The sequence below is a fragment of the Rhinolophus sinicus genome, linkage group LG05 (genome assembly GCF_036562045.2).
Source record: "Rhinolophus sinicus isolate RSC01 linkage group LG05, ASM3656204v1, whole genome shotgun sequence".
NCBI lineage: Eukaryota > Metazoa > Chordata > Mammalia > Chiroptera > Rhinolophidae > Rhinolophus > Rhinolophus sinicus.
Genome location: NC_133755.1, coordinates 76,481,604 through 76,506,725, shown reverse-complemented (window position 1 = coordinate 76,506,725; position 25,122 = coordinate 76,481,604). Strand labels below are relative to the sequence as shown.

The 25,122-nt window shown below is 50.7% G+C and overlaps 1 protein-coding gene across 8 annotated transcripts; it reads right to left on the bottom strand.

Annotated features, from left to right (window-relative positions):
* Window positions 1–4,499: 4,499 nt before the first annotated feature.
* LG05H2orf92 (linkage group 05 C2orf92 homolog) lies at window positions 4,500–15,524 on the bottom strand. Of its 8 annotated transcripts, none has more exons than XR_012496486.1 (6): window positions 12,216–14,258; window positions 10,181–10,258; window positions 8,356–8,576; window positions 7,772–7,870; window positions 6,225–6,375; window positions 4,500–4,876 (listed from the first exon to the last, which is right to left on the bottom strand). XR_012496486.1 is itself a non-coding variant. In XM_019716498.2 (5 exons), exons 1-5 carry the CDS (start codon window positions 14,992–14,994, stop codon window positions 4,744–4,746), a joined length of 477 nt encoding a protein of 158 aa, XP_019572057.1. In that variant the 5' UTR covers window positions 14,995–15,507; the 3' UTR covers window positions 4,500–4,743. The 8 variants fall into 8 exon arrangements, 1 of the variants encoding a protein (XP_019572057.1); XR_012496485.1 differs by lacking the exon at window positions 8,356–8,576 and having other exon boundaries at window positions 12,216–12,284; window positions 12,385–14,258; XR_012496482.1 differs by lacking the exon at window positions 8,356–8,576 and adding an exon at window positions 14,979–15,524 and having other exon boundaries at window positions 10,181–13,002.
* Window positions 15,525–25,122: the final 9,598 nt, after the last annotated feature.

Here is a 25,122-nt window from a genome sequence, read left to right as displayed (position 1 = left end):
GCTTTTGGTTAGAAGCCTTTCCTTTCCTCACAGCCATCATGAAACTCAGGATGTAGAAAAAAATCTTTGTTTCCATACTGGACTCCCCTTTCCTGGGGTAGTGAGAGAAGACTGCCACAGGCTAGGAGAGGACAAGTCACAGCATCAGAACCCCTACTCTGCAGAGGTAATAACAGGAGCATTTAGCCAGCACCTACTATGTGCCAGACAACCCTGTAAGCAGCTCACAATTTAATCTGTTTTCCACATAATGTAAGTGAAGCCCAGAGAGGTTAATTAACAGATGCCAAGTGGCCAGGCGGGATTGGAGCTGAGGTCTGGCCCCACAGCCCACCTCTGGACACAGGAGGAGGATAGCTCCCTGCGAGCTGGCCTCCCAGAGACCTGGAAGGTAAGCAGGCTGCATGTGGGGGCTTCCATCTGGGGTCTTCTGGCCTGGGAAGGGGACTCCCAGCCTCTGAGAGGCACTGGCTCAGCCGCCCTTGAGCCCCCTTCCGGTCCCATAGGCAGCCTCCTGAAACTACATGGCCCCAGATAGTCATTCTGAGATGGGCCTGCAGATAAGGCTGCGAGTTCTGCCCAAGTGAAGATAGATGGATGCGTCTCTTGAATGTTCAGAGGAAAGAGCAAACAGGATGGAAACGTGGGCTGGGAAAGTTGTGGTGCATTTGCTTGGGGTGGGTTGGGGTAAATATTCATTCCAGACATGCAAAGAGCCTCAGAAGAAACTGATTGCTCACTCTCACACCCCACACTAGTCTCCCCGCCTGAACTCTCTCCCCCCACCTCTTCTGTCTGACCTCTTCTCCTCCTCCACGTCTCTGGTTCCATGTGGCTTCCCCCAGAAGCCTTCCGAGCCTCATACTGGGCAGGGTGGGCTCTGTGTCAGTTCCCCCCGACCCGTGCACAGGCCAGATTTGATGCCAGAGTTCAAAGGACCCCAGGCCAGGGAAACCTGCAGCAGGGAGGGGGGCTGGAGGGAGAGAGCTCACACCTCAGAGCATGATCCCCCAAGAGAGGATAGCCCCTCCCCCAGGATCCCTCCTCAATTCCCTCCCACCTGGGAATCTTCAGCCATGCAGCTCACTTGCCTTTCCTCTGGATGGTCAGACAATGGTGATCTTTCTCTTGTTGTTCTTTTCTGGTTCTGCCACTTACAGTCCAGGGACCTCAGTAAGTTCCTTGACCCCTCTGTGCCTTCGTTTCCTCATTTAGGAAATGATACCTATCTCATAGGGCTATTGTGAAAATTAAAAACAGACCTTGACGCACGTGCACTATTATTGCTGTCATCGCCGTCGTTATCATCTCTAGGTTGTCCCACTTTTTACAATGTGCTAGGGATTCCAAGTCCAAGGGCAGCAATGGGACTCCCTTGCGCCCTCCAGAGGCTTCTCTCTAGTACTGCACCCTTCCAAGTACAATGCAGGAGCCTAGAGGTTGAAAGTGAAACCCATCCCCACACCACTGCACCAAACCCCGCCCCCCAAAATTAATCCAACCTGGTTTAAGTCACAGAGAATCAACTGGGCACAACAGCATATGTGTGCTTTCCCCTGGGGTCATCAAATATCTGGGTCCTTAAACATTCAAACCACGATGACAGTGTCACCTCTTCAGTCCTTTTGGGGCTCCCTATTTATTCAGCCCTGAGCCCCTACTCTATGCCAGACTCTGTTCTAGGCACTAGGGATCTGCTGTCAACAACTCATATGAAAATCCTTTCCCTTGTAGAGCTGACATTCTAGTGAGGGTGAAAGAGAAGTAACAAAATAAATAAGTATTCTATAGAATATTTCAGGTGGTTTCAACTGCTGAGGACTAAAATAAATCAGGAAAGGGGAGAACAAGTGTGTGGGTATGTGATTTGAAACAGAGGGGTCAGGGCAGGCCTCATGAGGGGATAGTCTGAGAGTTTAGACCTGACAGAGGTGCAAGAGGAAGCAATGGAGAGAGACATCAGAGGAAGAGCATTCCAGGCAGAGCGAACAGCAAGTGCAAAGGCCCTGGGGCAGGTCCGTGACCTCTGAGAGATGGGGAATGTCTCATTCCTGGCTGCATCCCCAGCAGCGGAGTGGCACTTGGCTCAAAATAGTGTTCGATAACTGTGGTCTGAGTGGAGGAAAAGCCCAGATGAGGGCTTTGAAAATGCTTCCTCAGGGTTTTAATGCTGGCTCAAAAGTTGCTGCCTCTTCCACCTGTTGGTTTCATGCTCAGACAGCTTTTCTCCCTGTGGTCCAAGACAGTGATTCAGCTTCGAATGTACTTGGGGAGCAAGAACTTCTCTCTCGGTGCTCCCAGAAAAAGCCCCAAATAGCTCATTGGCTGAAGGGATCACATGCCCATCCCCCAGCCAGTCCCTGAAACCAGTGGCTGGGCCGTGAGTGGCTTAGGACCAGGTCACATGCCTTAGCACACCACACTGAGACAGGGGAGAAGAACCCCAGGGAAGTCAGAAGCTATGTTTGGAAGGAGGGGGAAAGGGTGCTGGGCAGGCACAGAGGCAGTTTCACAGAGTAATGATCACAGCCCCATGAAACAGGCTAGCCCCATTTTCCAGGTATGGAAACTAAGGCCAAGAGGTTTCACAGCTGGTAAGTGACACAGCCTGTGATCGCCTGTTTCAGAGGAAGCCCAGAGCCTCCACAGGGCTGGACCCTGCAGTCCCCGTGCTGCTGAGCGGCCATTCCTCCCCAAGCCAGGGACAGGCTGCTGGGGCTACCACTGAGCTGACGGCAGAAGCCCTTAGCGGACAGCACACTGAGAAGGCAAAGGGAGCCACCTCTTTGATAAAGAGGGAGATGGGAAACAGCTCAGGACAGGCTGCCCGGGGGCCCTCAGGTAACTGGGGGGGGGGGGGACTCTGGCAGAGGCTAAAAGTGGCTGACCCCATTTGTTCCTCAAATGGCAACCTGAGGGAGAGACAGGAGGCCAACAGGAGGGTGGGCTGCCTCTCGGGTCTGGGGTCCCAAGAGATCGGAATGAGGGTGGGGTACCACTTGCCGGGAGCGCGAGGAAGAATCCAGTGTCTGTGGCATGGCTGCTGCACACCCAGGCCTGCCAGGCGCACCACACTGCATGCTCGGGAGGATGCCAGCCAGCTGCTGTGCCACCTCCTCTCCAGGGTTCTCAGCACCCAGCCCAGCAGTGCCAGGCACACAGCCAGCACTCAACTGTACTGCTGAGGAAACACCCAACAGCCCTGCAAAGGAGGCAAATTCCTACCCCCTTTGCCAAGACCAGGAAACTGAGGTCTAGAGAAGGTCAGAGTCCAGCTGGGCCCAGCTTCCCAGGGGCCATGCCTGGAGTTATGAGGTGTGGGGCAGTCAGATGTCAGGCAGAACTGGCCACACACCCGTCTCCACCGCTCCCTCATGGGGCACCTGCCCTGCACAGGCACCCACAGGTCTGTGGGGCAGCGTTCGCTCTTTCCCTCTGGCCTCAGTTTCCTCATCTGTGAAAGGGGACTGGTCGTGCCCTCCTCCCAATGAAAGGGATACATCAGAGGCCAAGGGCAGGCCCATGCAGGGCACCTTCCCGCAGAGAGCTCTGGGAGGCCAATGAGTCAGGATGTGTTTGGCACAGGGAGGTGCCCCATAAATGCTTGAGGGGGACCGGGGCTCAGTAAACTCCAGCTATTGTTGCAGCTGATGGGGAGAGGGCTCTCCCTTCCTGCCTCCATCCCTCCACCTCGTTCACTAGTCCCAGCCAGTTCTCCCCCACCCCTCCTGCCTCATCCCCACCCCACCCGGCTCCCACCCCTCCTCCATTCAGATCTTCCCCTCCACACCATCCCCTCTTCCTCCACTTTCTTCCCACCCCACTGCCCTACTCTCCTCACACCTGCACCAGTTCTTCCTTCTTCCTCCCCCCCCAGCGCCCCCACCTCCTTTCTCGCCCATCCTCACCCTCCACCTTATTCCACCTCTCCCCGCTCAACTCAGTCCAGTTCCCACCCACCTTGCCCTCTCTCTACCCCCCCCACTCCTACATCCCTCCCCCTCACAGGTGTCTTAGGCCAGTTCCTGCCCCCCGTTGATTGGGACCCTTTGCTTAGGCTGCACTCCTTCCTTGCTCACTGCCTCCTTCCTCTGATTTCCCTGTCCTTGCCCCTTGGGACCCCCACTTGGTGCTAGAGGAGCCTGTGCCTCTGCTTGGGTGTGGGGGTGGGGACTGCACTGCACCTGCTGTGCTCGGTCCTCCCCAGCTGCTGCTGTGACAGCCCAGGACAGCTCTCAGGATCCTCTTCTGACCTCTCCGGATCCACCCTGCAGTGTCCAAGGGACTCTCCTGCCCCCGGCAACATCCAACACCAACTGGAGGGCCCCAACCTTGGAACAGAGCCCTAAGGGACCACCTGAGAGCTTCAGCCTACCCCTGCCATCGGCTCAGAAACTTGCCAGGGCTGCACCTGCCTCCCATACCTTTGCTTGCCAAATGTATTTTGATATTGTCTACGTATTAGCTGTTCGGTTCATGTCTGCCGAGGAATGGCTGAATCGATGAATTAATGCTTTAATAAAGTCCATTGGTAGGTTTGTCTGCGGGGAAATGAGCTAGGTCCCCTGCTCTGTCACAGTGCCATTCCACCATAAGCATCCCGGGATGAGGCATTTTCTCTTGGTCCACCCAAGGTATGCATGCAGAGCACACCGCACAGCCAGAAATCCAGGGGCCTCTCAGGGGTGTGGCTAGAGACTGGCCGGGACTCACAGCTCCCAGTCGCTGGGCTGTCCAGCCGGCCTAGACACGGGAATCGCAGGTCAGCTGTTTCTGCTTTCCTGCAAACTTTTTGGAGTCCTTTCCTTCAGACTTTTGCCACCAGGTCTTTCCGTTCATTATAAAAATGTTATACGTTATGTTTGCCGGAGAGTATCTGAAACAAAACACAAGAGCCACACTGCACAACTGCATGATGGGAATCCCTGCTGTGCCCTGCTGAGGGGTGGGGACTGTGTGTGAAGTCCATTCTGTCTCTGGGCAGCTCCTTCCCCTGTGGCCTCCCCGTTCAGGCTCCCACAGCTTTGGTGGATCTCTGTGGGATAGAGCCTATCTTGACCCAGTCTTCTGATGCCTCCAAGAGGCACGGAGGGAAATGGTGAAGCTAATGGATGAGCCCCCGTCAGAAATGGGGAATGGCTCAAGCTTGTTTCCATGAGCTCCTTCCATCTTCCGTCTCTAACCCCTGCCCCCTTAAGAACTGTCCTTTGCTTCAGGGGACCCATTCCTGTCTCAGGGAAGGAAGCTGGCTGTGAGGCGGTGGTGGCTGGTGGCATGCGTCGCCAGGCCTGGGAACCTTGGCATTTTAAAGAACACCTTTAGGGAAAGCTGCGCCATGCTGCTGGGGAATTAAAACACTGCAGCCTCGGAGTCAGAGAGTGGGCAGGGCCAGGGCCGGACACTTAACCCCTGGTGCCACACCAGTCCCCTTTCTCTGTGCAGGAGCTCAGCGCCCAGCAGTGTCAGACAGGACCTGAACGGCCTGCAGGGAGCTGCTCCTCCTGTGACCAGAGAGATGCAGAACAAGGACCATAATATCAAGGTGCAATGATACATATATACAATCTTGTAAACGATTTACTTCCTGGTGCCTGCTCCTGGTTAGAGCCACTGTGCCCTCTAATCCAGGGGGATAATCAAAATATTTAACATCTGGTAGGACAGGCACTGATGAGTCAGAGCGGCCACTGCTGGGCCAGGCGTTAACCCTTCATTGGCAGGGTCATGGGGAGGACAGAGAAGTCTGTGGGAGGTTCTGGAGGGGCGTTTCCCAACCAGGAGAGCTGTCTTCCAACACCCAAACCACCAGTGCTGCTGTACCAGTGAGGACAAAGCCTGCTGCCACCTCCTTTACCCTTTTACTGTACTTTTCCTTTTTTTCTCCATCCATGTTCCTATGTTTTGGTCTTCCAGCCAGAGGCTGCATCATCTTTTTCAGTAGCCCTCACACAGAAATAGGGGTGGCCTAATCTGTGTGGTCTGTAGAGGCCAGCATGGCCCAAACCGGAGGCCCCCAAACCCCGCTGCACACAGAACCTCCAAGACAGCACCCAAAAACCACCAGCTGGGTTAGTTGTGCTGTCATGGCTCCTACCAGGTGGTGCTGATGACGCACCACCAGGTTAGTCGCCGGCCTTCCTCCTGAACCCACCCTGAATCGGCAGGGGCACGGGACAAACACCCATGAGTTCTGGGAAGGAAGGAGGGAGCTGAGAGCCACTCACAATGGCCGCTTCCTCCTGCTGTGTATGGTCAGCATGAGCAGCAACAAGCCCGTGGCCACCAGGATCCCTGCCACTGAGGCGGCGGCAATGACGATGTTCCTCTGGAGGAAGCTCAGAAGCTGCGTGCACGGCACAGCCCTGCTTTGGGTGTCTAGATGAGAAGAGCCGTGGCAGGGTGAGCGGAGAGGCCCCCACACTGATCTGCAGGGACAACCTTACTGCTGCATGGAGCAGACATAGAAACTTAGCATCTGTGCTGCTGGCTCCAGAAAACTTCTCAGGGGAAGGAACTGGCTTTGTTCAGGAAAACACATTTGTAAGCTTTTCGGGGGTGGAGGTGAGATGTTCTGGGTGTGAGCTGGGAAGCAGCAAAGCAACCAAGAAGAAGGTCCCACAAACCACACCTTGTAGAAGTGAGGAGAAGAGAGGAGAGTTCGGATGGAGGGAAGAGGCAGCGGCACCAGGGGAGGTGACAAAGTCGTACTGCAATGGCTTTTAAGGACAATGGCATCAGATACTCGTTTGAAGCTTTACCCAGGGCAGTGCTACAACCTCTCTGCTGTCCCCTTCCTCCCGCCCCCACCCCACTTTCAGGAAATTGTACCGTATACACGGCCTGTCTCATGTGTGGTTTGGGGAATGTTGTAACATAAGGCACACGTGATCCCGAGATGATCCCGAGCTCTCATGGCCCTCGGATAACATGCAGGAATCTTGAAGGTGGTGTGTGTAGGCTTGAGAGCACAAGGTAATCTTAGCTAGATCTCAAAGGAAGGAGATGCCAGCTGACATCAGGGACTCCTTGAGCTTCTGTCACCCGTTTGTAGTGTGGACCCAAAAGGAAGAGGACTCCAGGAAATGGGCACAGAGGCACAATGACAGGAATCCAACGGTTTGGTGTGGAGAGCTGTTGAAGGGACAGTTGCTGGGTGATGCCGGCGGGCAGTGCTGGCCAAGGGTCCTCCAGGGTTATGGGGAGAAAACCAGGCCTTTCCACGTACTGCCTGCATGTCTGCCATGTCCGGAGGCAGCAGGCCACTGTACGGGCTCTGCTGGAATAAGTCAGCATCTAACCCTCCGAGTCAGGAAGAGACACAGCTGCGATTCTGACAGTGGGGGGAGTGTGGGCGGGCAGCACTGGTTTGGGTACCCACATGCTGCCATGGTGGGCAAACTCCTCCCCATGCCAAATGGGCTCAGGCTCGGATCATGCATGGCTGACGATTAGGGACTAGGTTCACGTGTGGCATTTAACCCTTCCTGTAGTGGGAGAGCCTCAGGGTCCTGTCCTGGGGGGGTGCCCAAGATGACGCCCGTGGTATACATGACCCTGGCTGTATAGAAACAACATAAAAGTAGCATCTTTGTGAAAAAGTGGCCTGATTCCTGGAGTTAAATTCATAAGTTTCATTGCAGTTCCTATGCTTTTGTGGGTGAACTAAAGGTGTGCCGACATCTACTCTGTTTAAATACCGTGAAAGGCAAATGGACACACCCTGACTCCTCTGTGTTTCAGTGTCTTTTCGTGCTCATGCTATAGACATTACCTGGCTTTACTCTTCCTTGGTCCACTGTAGTTAACTGCTCGCTTACAGCCCTGTCGAATAGAGAGGGTTCCTTACTCCTCCTCTCCTCTGAAATGTGACCTACGAGAGACAAAGGCAAACCGTGTTCCTTTAAAAACAACCATTGGGGGTTCGTGACTAGTTCTGTCTAGGATAAAAGTAACTTCCTCTTGAGTCAAAGTGAGGACTTAGGGAGGGTTTTGGAGAAGAGTTCAAATGTACATCAAAGTTGTGTTATTTATTTTTTTAATTGAACAAATTTCTGGGTGACCCACGTGTAGACTGAGACAGTGGTTCTCGCACATGAGTGTGTATCAGAATCACCAGGAGGCCTTGTTAAAACAGATCACTATCGAATATCAACTGTAATTGAAAAAAATTTGTTAAATTAAAAAACAAATCACTGGGCCTCACCCCCAAGTTTCTGATTCGGGTCTAGGAGAGCCTGGGAATGTGACGCTGATGCCACTGGTCAGGCACCCGAGCAAGCAAGTACCTTCCAGCCAATTGCGAGCCTCTCTGAGCCTCAGTCTCCACTCGTATAAAACAGGGATAAGAACACCTACCTCACAGATGGCATGATGTTCATGAAAATTTATAAACCACAAAGTACTATAAAAATGTTTCTTGAGGGGCCGGCCCGGTGGCTCAGGCAGTTAGAGCTCCGTGCTCCTAACTCCGAAGGCTGCCGGTTCGATTCCCACATGGGCCAGTGGGCTCTCAACCACAAGGTTGCCAGTTCCATTCCTCGACTCCCACAAGGGATGGTGGGCAGCGCCCCCTGAAACTAAGATTGAACACGGCACCTTGAGCTGAGCTGCTTCCCGAATGGCTCTAGTTGGTTGGAGTGCATCCTCTCAACCACAAGGTTGCCAGTTCAACTCCTCGAGTCCCGCAGGGATGGTTGGCAGTGCCCCCTGCAATTAAGATTGAACATGGCACCTTGAGCTGAGCTCCCAGATGGCTCAGTTGGTGGGAGCGTGTCCTCTCAACCACAAGGTTGCCGGTTCGACACCTGCAAGGGATGGTGGGCTGTGCCCCCTGCAACTAGAAATGGCAACTGGACCTGGAGCTGAGCTGTGCCCTCCACAACTAAGACTGAAAGGACAACAACTTGAAGTTGAACGGCACCCTCCACAACTAAGATTGAAAGGACAACAACTTGACTTGGAAAAAAGTCCTGGAAGTACACACTGTTCCCCAATAAAGTCCTGTTCCCCTTCCCCAATAAAAAATTAAAAAAAGAATGTTTCTTACAGAAACTCATAGACACAGACAATAGTTTAGTGGTTACCAGAGGGTAAAGGGGGAGGGAGGTAGGAGATGAAGGTAAGGGGGATCAAATATATGGTGATGGAAGGAGAACTGACTCTGGGTGATGAACACACAATGGGATTTATAGATGATGTATTACAGAATTGTACACCTGAAATCTATGTAATTTTACTAACAATTGTCACCCCAATAAATTTAATAAAATAAAATAAAAAATGTTTCTTGAATTTTAAGGGCAAGATAGGAAAATGAACTAGACTGAAATATTCATTTATGGGTAAAGGGACCGCAGAATGGTTTAGGAGAAAGAGGCCGGATTGAAAATTAGAAGTATTTGCATCCTATCTCTGCCATTGGCTGTCTTTGGCTCCTTTGCATACAGACCTATCAAAGGGCCCGATTGAACTCAGCTTGGGGAAAATTGGGTAGCCAGAAAGCTGTCTGCCCAACACAGGAATGGCCCTAGAAAGGGACTGAGGAAATTTCTGAGAACTTCCACGCAACAAACTAGAACCAACAGGTAGGAGCTCCGGAGAAATCTGTTTGGACTGTTTACAGTTAGAAAGTAGGGCTGTCAAAAAGGGAATAGGGAAGAGTGAGAAGTGATGGAGCTTGTGCCCCCAGGAAACCTCAGGCCAGGATGGAATCCTGGTCCCAGATGGGAGAGCTCTGAGTACCCAGCAGCAATTCTCATAAGTCTTCCTTGGCCCACTTCATGAAGCAGCGAGAATAAGACAGTTGGGTTACGACTGTCATGAGGGGGTATGATTACAGCCTCATGAGGTCTTACTTATTTCTGGGTAAAGACAGAAATTTGGCTAAGAAAAGAGCGAAAGCTCCCAGTATAATATGACTCCTAATTACTTGACTTTGAATGGCCAGATTGTCAAAGCAGAGTTGCGAGATTAACCACCACAGACAGAAAACTAGATAACATGGAGTTGGTCTATGAAAGGGCTGTGTTTGCCTCACTTTTTCATGGAGTTGTAAAGAAGACAGACTCATCACTTGAACACAAAGGTTTTACTTTCCTGGTCTCCGTACCACCAAAACAAAGAGGAGAATGGGAGCCAGTATCCCCACTTATCATCAGTATGGTCCTACGTTTTCAATTACCTACGGTTCTTTGGAGAGTTTGAAGAATGTTTTCCCCATGTGGTGGGTTATGGTTTTGATCATTTGTGGGATTATTTTCTGTGGAAAATAAAAAGCACAATTATCAAGTTTTGCATAATACAGGCAATTTCCAGACATTAACTTTAGAAACCCACTGGCTGTGAGAGCAGCAGCCCACTTCACTTCCAGAGCTGGCACAGAATGCGAGTCACCGGTGCTTTCACGTTGCCACTCACACCCTGGGCCTGGTCAGTGTCTTAAAGGAGCACAGAACCGAGCAATTTTGGCTCTATGCTCAAGAAGTTGAAGTCTTACATCTTCATAATTTGTCTGTGTTTTTTTAATAGTCTTAGGAGACTCTAGCATTGAAACGAGCCTTTGACTCTGTGAACAGGACCTTATTGCTGCAGTGTTAGCTGAGCACTAGCATCCGTCCAGCGGACCAAAGGTCATCAGTAACAGGAACTCTGTGCACACCTGGGCACACCTTGCACAAGACACTTCACTTCTCAGAAGGTAATGTCCTCCCCCCAACTTCCGATCCAGACTTTTTAATCATCTGTTTGAATGGTCACCGTTGCTAAGGAAGAGGTAAAAATCAGCCACAATGTGTCTTTAAAACAGACATTCGGCAAGGGTTAACTGCTGTCTCCTTCAGGCACCCTGAGTTCAAACACCAGCAGTGGCTCCTACTAGCTGCCCAGCCTGAGGCAAGTTACTTAAGTCCCTATGTAAAATGCCACATACGTAGGACTGCTATAGAAATGAAATAATGTAGCTGGAAAACTCCTATGTCTGGTCCATAGTGAGTGCTCAGCATATTTTAATTTTCTCGTTATAACAGTGATTATTGTTGTTACAGAGAAATGTACCATGCATTCGTTTACATATTTCCTCATTTAGCAAATATGACTAAACACCTACTGTGTGTCAGAGCTCAGCTCCTCAGCCCTAGGACACACAGCCTAATGAAGGTACAGATTCTATTGTGATTCCTCTTCTGGTCATTCCAGCATGTGCACTGGAAGGGTGAGTACCAATAAATTCAAAGGGGGAAACAGACAGCCCTAAATACAACAAGGCATTGATTAGAAAATAACGTTTGCAAAGATGAGAGGGGAGTTCTAAATTAATTCTGATGTTAAAAAACCAAACATTTTGTCCTGATCCTCCTGAAGGAAACTATCTAAGTCAGTGGTTCCAAAGGTCACAGGCTGGAGGCTGCTGCCTGCAGACAAGTCAATCTGAGGAGCTGTGCAGAGCCCTGGACTCCGCTGTTGGATTTTCGGTGGGTTCCAGGAAGCGGGGTTTCCAACAAGCTCTCCCTCCTCATCCTGCTCCCCACAGCTGACGCTCAGCTGCTCTGGGAACCACTAACCTGGTTCATGTTCCTGCACCCAGGAAGACCACACACTTGCCAGTCAGACAGTGACCTGTGGGTCTCTTTTCCCTTTTCAATCTTTAAATCTCTTGAGGGAAGAAATGCTTCATGGGACTCTAGTTCCTCACCCTGTCTTCAGGCCCATCTGCCTCCTCCATCACTGGAACGGTGACATGGCCTCTGCTAGTCAGCCGTCAGCCAGTGGGCAGCACTTTCCCACACTCTTCTGGGGCGTCCCTTCAGAACCATGCTCAGCCCCCCCCCCAGTACCCCACCTCCAGGGAAGAAAGGGACTTCACTGGTAAGTTGGCTGTGCCTGCTGCCAGTACCTTCCTCTATTTGGCATCCATCTTCCCTGGGGAAAGCAAACAATCTGATCCGTTCCTCTATGCTGTAAATTTTACTGAAGCAAAGTCTCTCACAGTGGGGGTCTAGAGAAGTCATGGGTCCCCTAAACCTCACCAGTGATTAGGGCACTTCCTAATTCAGGGTGAAGCACCAACATTATCCAGCCACGTATTTCTCGAGAAGACAGGTTACATTCCATGTGCTGGGCCCTTAGCTCATCCTTACATATGGTTCTGAACTCAGACAAGAGGAAGAAGAGGTACTATGTATCGATCCAGAATGACAATTCTACCCGTTTGCAGTTACCATTATTGGAAATTCTGTCCACACAGCTGAGAAAAGATGCTGGTTCAGGAGAATTCCCTGTAACACTGGCTGCTTTGATGAAACACATGAAAAAAAAATGGAAAGAGAAAAGGTTTTGTCAGTCTGTGAGCACCTCAGGCCCCCACTTTAAGTGTTGAAATGCTAATACCATAGAGAATGCCACTTGTACTTGGAAATGCGGATTCCAAGTGTGTGTGTCAGTGTCCGGATTCCAAGTGTGTGTGTCAGTGTCCGGATTCCAAGTGTGTGTGTCAGTGTCCGGAGAGGCACCAGAGACTGTTGACTGCGAGGCTGGAGCCCAGGCAGAAGCCGGGAAAGAACCTCGGGGGGGGGGGGGGGGGGGTGAGGCTTCACATCCAAGTGCAAATCCCAGCAGCGCCCTCCCCACTGCCCAGGGCGCTTTCTGCTGGCAATTTCCACTACACAGTTGGGTCCTGGTGACCTGTGATCAAACACCTGTCTTAATTCCCAAAGTGCTGCTTTCGAAAAATAATGTGAAGTTGCTTTAGGGAGGAGTATGCTCCTCATTTCTGTCATTTCTCCGGTGTGCCTGGGCTGTGATTGACTTCCGTTGGTCTCATCTGTGGAATGGGGTGCCCACGACCAATGCCACCGGCTCTCACAAGGGCCGACAGACATACGTGCATTTACAGAGCTCAAGACATATACTTGCTTTCTTCCATGGCTCTCCTTGTCATTGATTTGCCTGCTGTTCTTCTTGTCTCATGAAAGGGAACACTGGAAAACATCTGCAGGAGAATTTCATCTCGAGAGAAGTACAAAAGGCAAGTCAACACCAGCATGCAGGCCCACACTCTGCCATGCTATGAGGCCCTCAGTCGTCTGTATAGGGAACAAGTGGCACAAGTTCAATGGACATGGGAAACAGTACTCCAAAATACCTACCCTTGGAAGGGCAACTACCTAAATCACTTCTGAAGATAATTCTGATTGCCCTGTGTGCCCTGGGCAGCAAACGCTGCTCACTAAAGGTATGTGGCTGGAAACATTGCCCAACATTTCATGGTGTCTAGTGTCATAATTTCCCTTCTCATTCCTGTTGTCATTCTGACCACTTCTGACACCTTCCCCAACTGGTCCATAAAAAATAGATGAAGGATATGTGGGTAAAAATAAAGAACAGTCTTTTTAAAATCAGAAAACCCTTTCTTAATTCCGAAGATCTTTAGTTATCAAAATGTTCTGAATTTTTCACGGTTGTTTTTTCTTTAAATATGTTTATTTCTCCTTCCCTTTTAAAAGTTTTTATTCTTCTACATCTCCCTGGAGAGAGCAGTTTTATTTGTCCTTCTACATTTACTTTGTAAAGCCACAGAAAATAATGATCACAAATTCCATTCATTTAGCATTCTTAGAATCCTTTTACGAAGGCTGTTGATACCTTGGTGGGTGGTCTACTCACCCTCTGAATAGATGCTTACGATAAGGACACAAAAAAACTAACCATCACATTCACTCATTCCAGATGATGAGTTCTCATCACCAGCCCATTCCTTGCTGAACGGGCTGACCTACAGGTTCCGGAATGCTGCTCAGACAGAACCCGGCAAGTTCACCAGCAGCCCACCACTGCCAAGGCCGACACTGCAGGGCACTGGACAGTCCAGAAGGCTCTCGAGGGAGACGGGATCCTCCCAAACCCAGAACCAGATACCCATCTTCAGGTGCACACACCTCCTCCCACACGTGTGGGTTCAGAGACACGGGGCACCTGCGAGGAAGAGAGCAGCCTCCTCCTTACTAGATGGGAACCGCTGAGAGCAGGGACAGTGGGACTGCAGGAGCTGGCCGCACCCATTCCTTCATCACTCGCCACCGTCAGCCAGCCAGACGGTCATGGCACACTTACTGAAGCGTCTTTAACAGCACATGGGAGAAGGGTGCACCCAGAATTCCTGGCATGGGCCGGCGCCTGGAACAAAGGGCCACGTCTCCTGTACAGAGACGTCCCCTTCCCAGCAGGACTGGCAGGCGTGGCCCTGTGATCACAACACCCAGCAGCTCTAACCCTCAGGGAAGCATCCACGCTCTCGTCCCAGGAGCCCTTTTTCGACCAAAGGCTCGGGTCCACTCCTGACCCCCACACAGCACCAGAGAGGAGAGACGTCTCTGGAATCTGGACGGCTGGGGTTTCACGCCTTCCCTCAGTCTCACCTCTGGCAGGACTCCTGGGCCTAGTTACTCTCCAGCAGTAAACGGGAGGCCTGGGCTACATCAGAGTCCCAGCTGAGACTCACCTGGAGGGCTTAAAACTGACTCACGCAGAGGTTTCACCCCACGCCAAGGAACCTCGTGGCTGGGTGGGTCTGAAGTCTCTATGTGACAATCCCCAGGGACTGTCGTGCTCAGTTAGGCTGAGGACCTGGGCAGAAGGCCGAAATCAGCCTCAGGGCCTCACCACCTCCACTACGTGCAGCATCTCCTGGGCACCTTCCAGGCAGCTGTGATGCACCTGGTCCCAGCTGGCACTGAGGCTGCACTTCTGACACCTGCCAGAGGGTGGACCCTCTGTGAGGAGCAGAATCCTTTCTGCATGTTGCTCTTCTATGCTTTTGATGATATCTAGAGAATCTGCCTGCCACTTAGAGAACTGGTTCCAGCCTCCATGCCAAGCACCTCCCTGCCCATCAGGGCAGCCGATAGGTCATCTGGGGGCCGGCCAGGGACGAGCAGGAGACGCTCAAACACAGCCCGACGGGTTCACGGGAGGAAGGTACTTACCAAATATTTTAGCCATACCTTCCTCCAGAGTTTTTGAACTTGGTGAACGGTTAGTATTTGATCCTGTGGGGGAAAGTAAACCGTAGCTGTGAATAAATCTTTCTTTCACTGGCTCCGCGTGTAATCTCAAGTCGATCGTCTCCCGGTGGTGTTCCGAGAACAGCACCGTGCAGGGGGCCTGCTCTAGGGGACACACGGGTCCTAGGCCCCCTCTGAGTGCCTGTGGGTTTGGGCACTAAAGTGCTGTGGGTTTGGTTTTCTCCTGAGACTGGTGGGCAATGCGCCAACCACAGGAGGCCTGCGAGGAGAGGAGATAAAAGGTGCTGATGTGACTGTGGAAGGAGAAATGCCCTTGCATCTCCCATCTCAGTGTCATCATCTGTTGTGACCTGATGGCTGTGCTCAGTGCTCAGTGTGGGGACAACAGAGGGAGACAGACACCCATCTCAGGTTTTTGAAGAGAAACTTTCCCCATCCAAGGAACAATGCCCATAGGAGGGACCGTCACCATTTTGAAATGTGGTGCTTACTTGTTTTGGAGGTGAGCAATATTATTGCATACTCTGGGTCTATGTTTGGGAGGGACTCAGCTCTGAGGCTGTCCCCACTTGAGCTGTTTGCTCAGCCCAAGGAACCCTGATTTCATTGCCAAATGAAAAAAACATGAAGGTACAAATGAAATGGACCAGTTGACAATTCTCCTAGGACACTAGGGACTGAGTGTAAGACGTCTGCTCACATTCCCGTGGCTCCTCAAGGACATGACTCAAGTGGACTAGAACATCGTAGCGACCTGGGTAGCTTCGGAGCTGTATTTTCAGGCTTCTCTTTATGGAGGTTGCGATATCTCAGTGTCCAGACACATTTTCGTGATTTAAGGTCAAAGCCAGCCATTTTTTTCTGATCTCAGGATAGTAGGTTAGGGTTACCCTAACCAAGGAGGAGAAACATACTCCCTAATGAAGTGGTCGCCAGAGCCACAGCACCCCCTACTGAGTGAGTGCCGCAGAGCAAGCATGAGTGTCTGCGGAATCTGAACTTTAACCCCAAACTGGTGACATCGCTGATTTTCACCTTGTTTCCTGGCATACAATCTGCATAGCCATTGAGTAGTTTTGTGCACATGACAGCTTTGAACTCTACAGGAAAATTGGTAGGACAGCCTGCATCGTAAATGCCAAATGACTTCAAGTCTGACTAGTTAGATCTGATAAATGACAAACACACAGGTCCCTTGAGACATCGGAGACTCATTAGGAATAGGTGCACTGAACCATGCGAGTACTTTGCTGAAAACGTACTGTTCATATGGTGTCAGCCAAGGACGCAGAACCAAACCCCGTGCAGGCACAGCCTCCTGACTATAGTAAAATGGTCACTGTTCTAAAACGTGTTTCACGAAATGCACTGGCAGGGCGTTAGTTATAAAATTGGTTTGCTCATAGTCTTATAATTTCTATATGGCATACATGCCTGCTTGTCCTGAAAACTAATTACCCAATTTTATTTTTTTCCCTATTGCAGTGTCCTCCTTACACGGTTTCCCTGTCACTTGTGTGATTGGGGCTAAGGTGTATCTTGTTTGCATATGTGACCCCTGGCTTCCCCTCAGCTTTGGCATTTCACATCAGTGCAAAGGCAGAAATTGGCCCTGCTCCTCAGTGCAAGTATTTTCCAGAAGCTGGGGGTGGAGAGGGAGGTGGGAAGGCTTCCCTCTCAAAGCCAGTGACCCAGGCACTCACGCACGCAGCACAGGCACTGCTGAGTGGAACACTATTAAACTACCCATGGCCAGTGTTACCAGGAACAGAGCATGCCACTTGGAGGTCGGTTCCTGTCCTCTGAGCAGCCTGCACTGTGACAGAAGCTGGCCGACGCTTGAACAGAAGAAATCAGCCCAAACCACAGGCCTATCCACACTGCACACCAGAGACTGCCATAGTTGCTAGAAGGGTGGAGAGTATTTCTTCCTTCCACGTCTCCATTTGTGTTTGCCCCAACACACCTGGTTTAAAAGATGCTAAAATGACAGGGTAATTGTCGTGCGGGAGACCCTGCTCGCTGCGCCATTTGTCGTGCAGGCAGGCCTGCAGGGTCTCTGCTCCCGCTCCCCACATAAGAACACAGGATATGGTGAGGCCGAAAAGGAACACCCACGGAGCCATAGGTAGGGGAGTCATACCACTATGGTCTCACTGGAGGCTGGGTTCACTGGACGTGCGACCTGCTGTCCGTTTTTCTGCCAACTGACCGACGACTCTCCTCGGCTCTCCTCAGTAGCCGCAGCAGTTATATTGGCGGCTAATTGGCTACAGCTGACGGCCAATCAGCCACAGCTGACGGCCATCTACTACCGGAGCCAGCACCTTTCCACGTGAGGCCGAGAGCCTGGAAACTACTTTCTGGGGCTCTGTCCCCACACTAATACCAATAAGACAATACACAGGCCTGCAGAAATATGTGCGTCATAGTTTTAAAGACATATACTTGCTTTCTTCCATGGCTCTGTTTGTCATTGATTTGCCTGCTGTTCTTCTTGACTTATCAAAGGTAACACTGGAAAAAACTTGCAGGAGAATTTCATCTTAAGGGAAAGCAAAGAAAGGCAGGTATTACCAGCAGGGCAGGAGTGACACAGTCTGCGCTGTGAGGATCTGAAGTTGTCTAGGAACACAGTGAGTCAGTGTATTCACTGGCAAATGCATCTTTTATTGGATACAGAATGTCATGCTCTAACAGGCCTGTCCTTGGGCAGGGGAACTCATCTATCAAAACCATTTCTGAAAGATTGTGATTTCACTGCTATCCCAGACAGGAAACATAGACCTACTATGGAAACTGCTCCAAACCTCCTGCTAGTTAATGTCATACTTTTTCTTTTCTTTTTTTTATGGTTTTTTTTTGTTTTCTTTTTTTCCCCACCGCCACCTGCCCCCCCGACTTCCCCTTCCGCCATACTTTTTCTTCATACTCGTGTCGTCATTCTCCCCAGCTCTGAGACTGTCCTCAAGCTGTCCTTCTGTCTGAACAAACCTCTGTCCTGTTTCTATAAGAAGCACATAATTTCCTCCCGTGGAACCTGCTGCCCCTCCCAGGAAGCTGCTCACAGGGGAGTGTTGCTCTGGTGGCAGACAGACCTAGTCCGAGTCCAGAGACTGGCTGTTTAACAATGGGCAAATAACTCCACCTCTTTGATCTTCAGATGACTCACTCATAGGACAGGAATACGATTATTTAACTCATAGAACTTCTGTGACAATTAAGTAAAACTGTGTATATAAAAGCACATAACATGGGTCAGAGTGAGGACCAGGCTAAGGGCTCGCAGCTGGAAGCTGCTCCTCACCACCTGATGATAACAAGGGCCCCGGATCAGCTACTGCTTGTTTTCTGCTCAGTGGAACCCTGCACACGTGGAATAATATGTGGGTAAGGAAGAAAAAAAGACATAAAATACAAACGAAACAAACATGTAATTAACATATGACAGAAAAAAATAAATATGTTCCGTAGATTCTGTGGCATTCTGTCACTAGCTATGCACGCCCCCTTCCTGTCTACTACGGTTGGAGCCTCAGGGGCCAGCCCTCAGACAGACATGTCCTTTCCACCCTCCCTGGTCGCAAGAGGCGGGGGGGCTGTGGGACTTGCAAAGTTCCTCTGAAGACTCCTGTGACCCTGGAAGAATCTTGCTCCTCCAGATGGAAGAGAAAGCAGTGCTGCGGCTGCACTTCCCCACCCCTTACCTCCTGCCTTGAAGGTGGATATGATGTCTGGAGCTGCAAAAGCCATCTTATGACCAAGAGACATAAGCCCCAAGGAAGGCTCTGATGATCTCAGACAAACAGGCCCCGACCTGAAGCCACTGAGCACTGCATCAAAGCCATGGCAGCCTCCCTCAGGCTGCTTGGGACAAAAGGAAAGTGAACTACTCTCTGTTGAAGCCACTAAATTCAGGTCTCCGGTAACTGCAGCCAAGTGCATTCTTAACTGGCACAGTGCCTCTGGCGACACCTGCATGTCCCTCACTCACATGACCTTGGCCAGTTTTTGTTTGTTGGGTTTTTTTTAAGATTTTTTTTTTTTTTTTACATTGGGGAACAGTGTGTACTTCCAGGCCTTTTTTCCAAGTCAAGTTGTTGTCCTTTCAATCTTAGTTGTGGAGGGTGCCGTTCAGCTTCAAGTTGTTGTCCTTTTTTTTTTTTTTAAGTCTTAGTTGTGGAGGGCGCGCATCTCAGCTCCAGGTCCAGTTGCCATTTACTAGTTGCAGGGGGCACAGCCCACCATCCCTTGCAGAAGTCGAACTGGCAACCTTGTGGTTGAGAGGACGTGCTCCAACCAACTGAGCCATCCGGGAGCTCAGCGGCAGCTCAGCTCAAGGTGCCGTGTTCAATCTTAGTTGCAGGGGGCGGAGCCCACCATCCCTTGCGGGACATGAGGAGTTGAACCGGCAACCTTGTGGTTGAGAGCCCACTGGCCCATGTGGGAATCGAACCGGCAGCCTTTGGAGTTAGGAGCATGGAGCTCTAACCACCTGAGCCACTGGCCAGCCCTAAGATTTTTTTTTAACTGGGGAAGGGGAACAGGACTTTATTGGGGAACAGTGTGTACTGCCAGGACTTTTTTCCAAGTCAAGTTGTCCTTTCAATCTTAGTTGTGGAGGGCACAGCTCAGCTCCAGGTCCAGTTGCCGTTGCTAGTTGCAGGGGGCGCAGCCCACCATCCCTTGCGGGAGTCGAACCAGCAACCTTGTGGTTGAGAGGACACACTCCAACTAACTGAGCGGATGGCTCAGTGCCATCCAGGTGCCGTGTTCAATCTTAGTTGTGGGGGCGCTGCCCACCATCGCTTGCGGGGCGCTGCCCACCTTCCCTTGCGGGACTCGAGGAATCAAACCAGCAACCTTGTCGTTGAGAGCCCACTGGCCCATGTGGGAATCGAACTGACAGCCTTCGGAGTTAGGAGCACGGAGCTCCAACCGCCTGAGCCACCGGACCAGTCCCAACCTTGGCCAGTTTTGATGAGCCATTATTATATGGAGGACCCAAACATCTAGGTTCCTAAAACTCATAAAGCCCATGCAAATTGGGACAGAATAGAAGCCTGTCATTCAGATGCCAAGCTTTTACTGAGCCCTAGCTCTGCTCAGAACTGTACAAGGAGCTGGATGTTCAAAGGGGACTGAGACCTGCTGCCTGGTCCACATCCTTGAGCCATGCAGACACGTGGGAGAAGCAGGTACACAAAGATATGACCAGACACACCCACACAGCCACAGAGCAACAAGGCCAGGGCCAGAGCAGAGAGGAGAGAAACACCAATTCAGCCCCAGGACACCAGGAGGAAGTGGACCCTTCCAGGCCAGGCTGAGTCTGACTGAGTGACCACAGTCGTCACTGAGACCCCCAGGATCACTGCTGTCCACAGATGCTGGGTGCTAGTAATCTCCCTTCACCTGCACTCTGGTTCTCATCGTGGTACAGCAGCCCTGGTGGGTCAGCACGTGACATGAAGAACCTGGAAGAAGCCCCTGGAACACTAACTTGACGAGCTACAAGCATCACGCAAAGTCCTGGAAGCAGTTATCAGGCAGCTGCTGCAGACCAATGACGGCCCCACTAAGATGCCACAGGACTCCCAGGGCCTGGAGAAGAACCTGGAGTGAGGGGTTGTGACCAGACAATTCCATGTCCCAACAGGACTGCTGAAGACATGAGAAACCCAGAAGACATGGCTGTCCTCAGAGGTTTCAAATCCGCTTCTATATGAAAACTATACCCACAAAAATTGGGTGGAGGCTGGGTGGGAGGGGGGAGAAGAATAACAGATTCTATAAGCTCAGAAAACTCTTTTCATAAACCTGTTACTAATTTTTCATAGCCACATTTTTTGAAACATCAATTTCTCCTTCTCTTATAAAGTGTTTCGGTTTCTACCTGTCCCTGAAAACAACCATTTCATTTTTCCCTTTTAGGTTTACTTTGCTAAGCCACATTGATGTGATATTTATTCTGAATCCTTTTACGAAGGCTGTTGATACCTTGGTGGGTGGTCTACTCACCCCCTGAATAGATGCTTACGATAAGGACACAAAAAAACTAACCATCACATTCACTCATTCCAGATGATGAGTTCTCATCGCCAGCCCATTCCTTGCTGAACGGGCTGACCTACAGGTTCCGGAATGCTGCTCAGACAGAACCCGGCAAGTTCACCAGCGGCCCACCACTGCCAAGGCCGACACTGCAGGGCACTGGACAGTCCAGAAGGCTCTCGAGGGAGACGGGATCCTCCCAAACCCAGAACCAGATACCCATCTTCAGGTGCACACACCTCCTCCCACACGTGTGGGTTCAGAGACACGGGGCACCTGCGAGGAAGAGAGCAGCCTCCTCCTTACTAGATGGGAACCGCTGAGAGCAGGGACAGTGGGACTGCAGGAGCTGGCCGCACCCATTCCTTCATCACTCGCCACCGTCAGCCAGCCAGACGGTCATGGCACACTTACTGAAGCGTCTTTAACAGCACATGGGAGAAGGGTGCACCCAGAATTCCTGGCATGGGCCGGCGCCTGGAACAAAGGGCCACGTCTCCTGTACAGAGACGTCCCCTTCCCAGCAGGACTGGCAGGCGTGGCCCTGTGATCACAACACCCAGCAGCTCTAACCCACAGGGAAGCATCCACGCTCTCGTCCCAGGAGCCCTTTTTCGGACCAAAAGGCTCTCGGGGTCCACTCCTGACCCCCACACAGCACCAGAGAGGAGAGACGTCTCTGGAATCTGGACGGCTGGGGTTTCACGCCTTCCCCTCAGTCTCACCTCTGGCAGGACTCCCTGGGCCTAGTTACTCTCCAGCAGTAAACGGGAGGCCTGGGCTACATCAGAGTCCCAGCTGAGACTCACCTGGAGGGCTTAAAAACTGACTCACGCAGAGGTTTCACCCCACGCCAAGGAACCTCGTGGCTGGGTTGGGTCTGGAAGTCTCTATGTGACAATCCCCCAGGGGACTGTCGTGCTCAGTTAGGCTGAGGACCTGGGCAGAAGGCCGAAATCAGCCTCAGGGCCTCACCACCTCCACTACGTGCAGCATCTCCTGGGCACCTTCCAGGCAGCTGTGATGCACCTGGTCCCAGCTGGCACTGAGGCTGCACTTCTGACACCTGCCAGAGGGTGGACCCCTCTGTGAGGAGCAGAATCCTTTCTGCATGTTGCTCTTCTATGCTTTTGATGATATCTAGAGAATCTGCCTGCCACTTAGAGAACTGGTTCCAGCCTCCATGCCAAGCACCTCCCTGCCCATCAGGGCAGCCGATAGGTCATCTGGGGGCCGGCCAGGGACGAGCAGGAGACGCTCAAACACAGCCCGACGGGTTCACGGGAGGAAGGTACTTACCAAATATTTTAGCCATACCTTCCTCCAGAGTTTTTGAACTTGGTGAACGGTTAGTATTTGATCCTGTGGGGGAAAGTAAACCGTAGCTGTGAATAAATCTTTCTTTCACTGGCTCCGCGTGTAATCTCAAGTCGATCGTCTCCCGGTGGTGTTCCGAGAACAGCACCGTGCAGGGGGCCTGCTCTAGGGGACACACAGGTCCTAGGCCCCCTCTGAGTGCCTGTGGGTTTGGGCACTAAAGTGCTGTGGGTTTGGTTTTCTCCTGAGACTGGTGGGCAATGCGCCAACCACAGGAGGCCTGCGAGGAGAGGAGATAAAAGGTGCTGATGTGACTGTGGAAGGAGAAATGCCCTTGCATCTCCCATCTCAGTGTCATCATCTGTTGTGACCTGATGGCTGTGCTCAGTGTGGGGACAACAGAGGGAGACAGACACCCATCTCAGGTTTTTGAAGAGAAACTTCCCTTGAAAGCATGTTAAATAAAGGAAACCAGTCACAAAAGACCACATGACTCCGTGTATGAACTATTCAGAACAAACGAATCCATAGAGCAGACAGATTAGTGGTTGTCAAGGGCTGTGGGAAATGGTAAATGGGGAGTGGAAGGCAGTGAGTGTGACTGGCTTTTTGAGGTGATGAAAATGCTCTAAAATTAGATACTGGTGGTTCACAACCCTTTGAATATACTAAGCCCACTGAATTACACACTTTAAGAGAGTGAATTTTATGCTACGTAAGAATGTCTCAAGCTATTATTGAAAACAACGTGTGTGAGGGAGCAGGTGACACCAGCTCGGCCTGAGTAGCACGTGGAGGTGCATTCTACTAATCATTGTACTTTGTGTGTGTTTGAAAACGTTCATCATGAAAAGTTGAAATGTATGTTTATATATGCTACCCTCCTGTGGGGCTCTGGATTCTGAGAAAGCTGCTAAGTTAGGGAAAATGCTAAAGCTACTCCCTTCTCCTGAGCAGCAATTCCTATGGCAGATTTGAGGTGATGAGAGGCTCCAGGGTCACCACACCGGGGCCCCCAGAAGAAGACTCACAGTGAGTCTCCCACTTCTCCATTTGCCCCAGCAATATACCTGTGACCGTACCTTCGACCCGGGGGAAAGGGAGATGCATGTCTGCACACTGCCAACAGTCCAGGAAGAGGACAAATAAGAGGGCCCCTGCTCCTCTCATCTTTACCATGGTCTGGACACCACTAGAGAGAAGCAAACCTCCTGAAACCCTCAGCCGGGATACTGTGGAACCCGCCGATCTGTGAAGTCACAACCGGAATGGGTGGAGGTAGTTCTACAGCTGGTAGGGGGAGGGCCCAGGCTCCGTGCACAGGGACAGGAAGGGACTCTGGTGCCCTGCAGGGCCTTCCTCCATCCTGGGAGCGCTGTGACCTGAAGGCGGTAGGAGGATGTTAACCAGGACGCTTAAGTCGCGAGTAACAAAAACTAAATCAGCTTCAGTGAGTTGGAAGTGGCTAGAGTAGCCAGAAAAATCTTAGGATAAATCAGGATATCACATTAAGTATTATTTATTGTGTTACATAAAATTATAACACCAAAAATATTGTAAACAAAAGTATAAGTTGATGTTCTCACTCACATATCACTATTTCCCTTGTTATATTTTATAAGTATTACACTACTTCCAAAGGAAAAATCTTTATATTTTAGCACCTTTAAGTGCACTTTTTTCCCTGCATTTTCATTTTGCATCTCCTCCCTATGTCTTCACATCTTCTTCCCTCCATATATATTTGCGTCCAAAGTTCCTCTTCTTATAAGGACACCAGTCGTATTGGATTAGAACCCACTCTAGTGACCTCATTTAACCTCAGTAACCTCTGTAAAGACACACCAAATAAAGCCACACTCTGAGGTACTGGGTGTTAGGACTTCAACATATAAATTTAGGAGTGGGAGGTGGGGGACAAAATTCAACCCATAACATTAGGTAATGGCAGCAGCATAAATATTATTTCTCTAAAATATCTTCAAAAAAACAAAAACAGAACAACAACAAAAGAACATATAAAACAACACAAAACTCACACTTTCAGTATAACCAGGAGAAGGTGGCATCAAGCCCAGGATTCCATCATCTCTTTCTTTTGGGGTGTGACTCTAGGGAAATTCTTCAAGGACCCTACCCTATGGGTTCCTCCATATGTGCTAAGAACTTACCTGCATTGGTGCATTTTGTCTTGTCAACAAAATGTTACTGCCACTAATCCAAGGACAACAGGAATCCTCAATCCAGGGTGCAGTAAAAGGCAAGATTTTATTCAGGGAAACTGAGGAAACTCAGAGGAAACCGAAAGTGTGCTTCTCCAAGACAAAGCGGAGGCCCGCTTACATAGAGAAAGTGCCTGAGCTGGTCCCTGATCTGTCCATTTTTATGCAAAGAAAGATCCAAATTTTAAGTTTGATTGGTCCAAATGGCAATGTCCTGATTGGTTGGAATCACATGTCCTAATTGGTCGTTATGGAGCCACTCTGATTGGTCAGTGAATATGCAAATGAGTATGTAACTGTGCAGCTCTGATTGGATAGGGCTGGTCTCAGCCCATTGGTCAAAATACATTCCAAAAAGTCTTTTATACAGGCGAGCTTTAGTAGGTAGGAACACAGTGTAGGAGGAGTCTTGGCGTCCCAGTCTGTGGCTTTTCCCTGATGTGCAGCAATGCAGCTGTGTCGGGGTGGGGGCTCTGTAAACAATGGCTACTAGACTCGGATTATGAATTTGG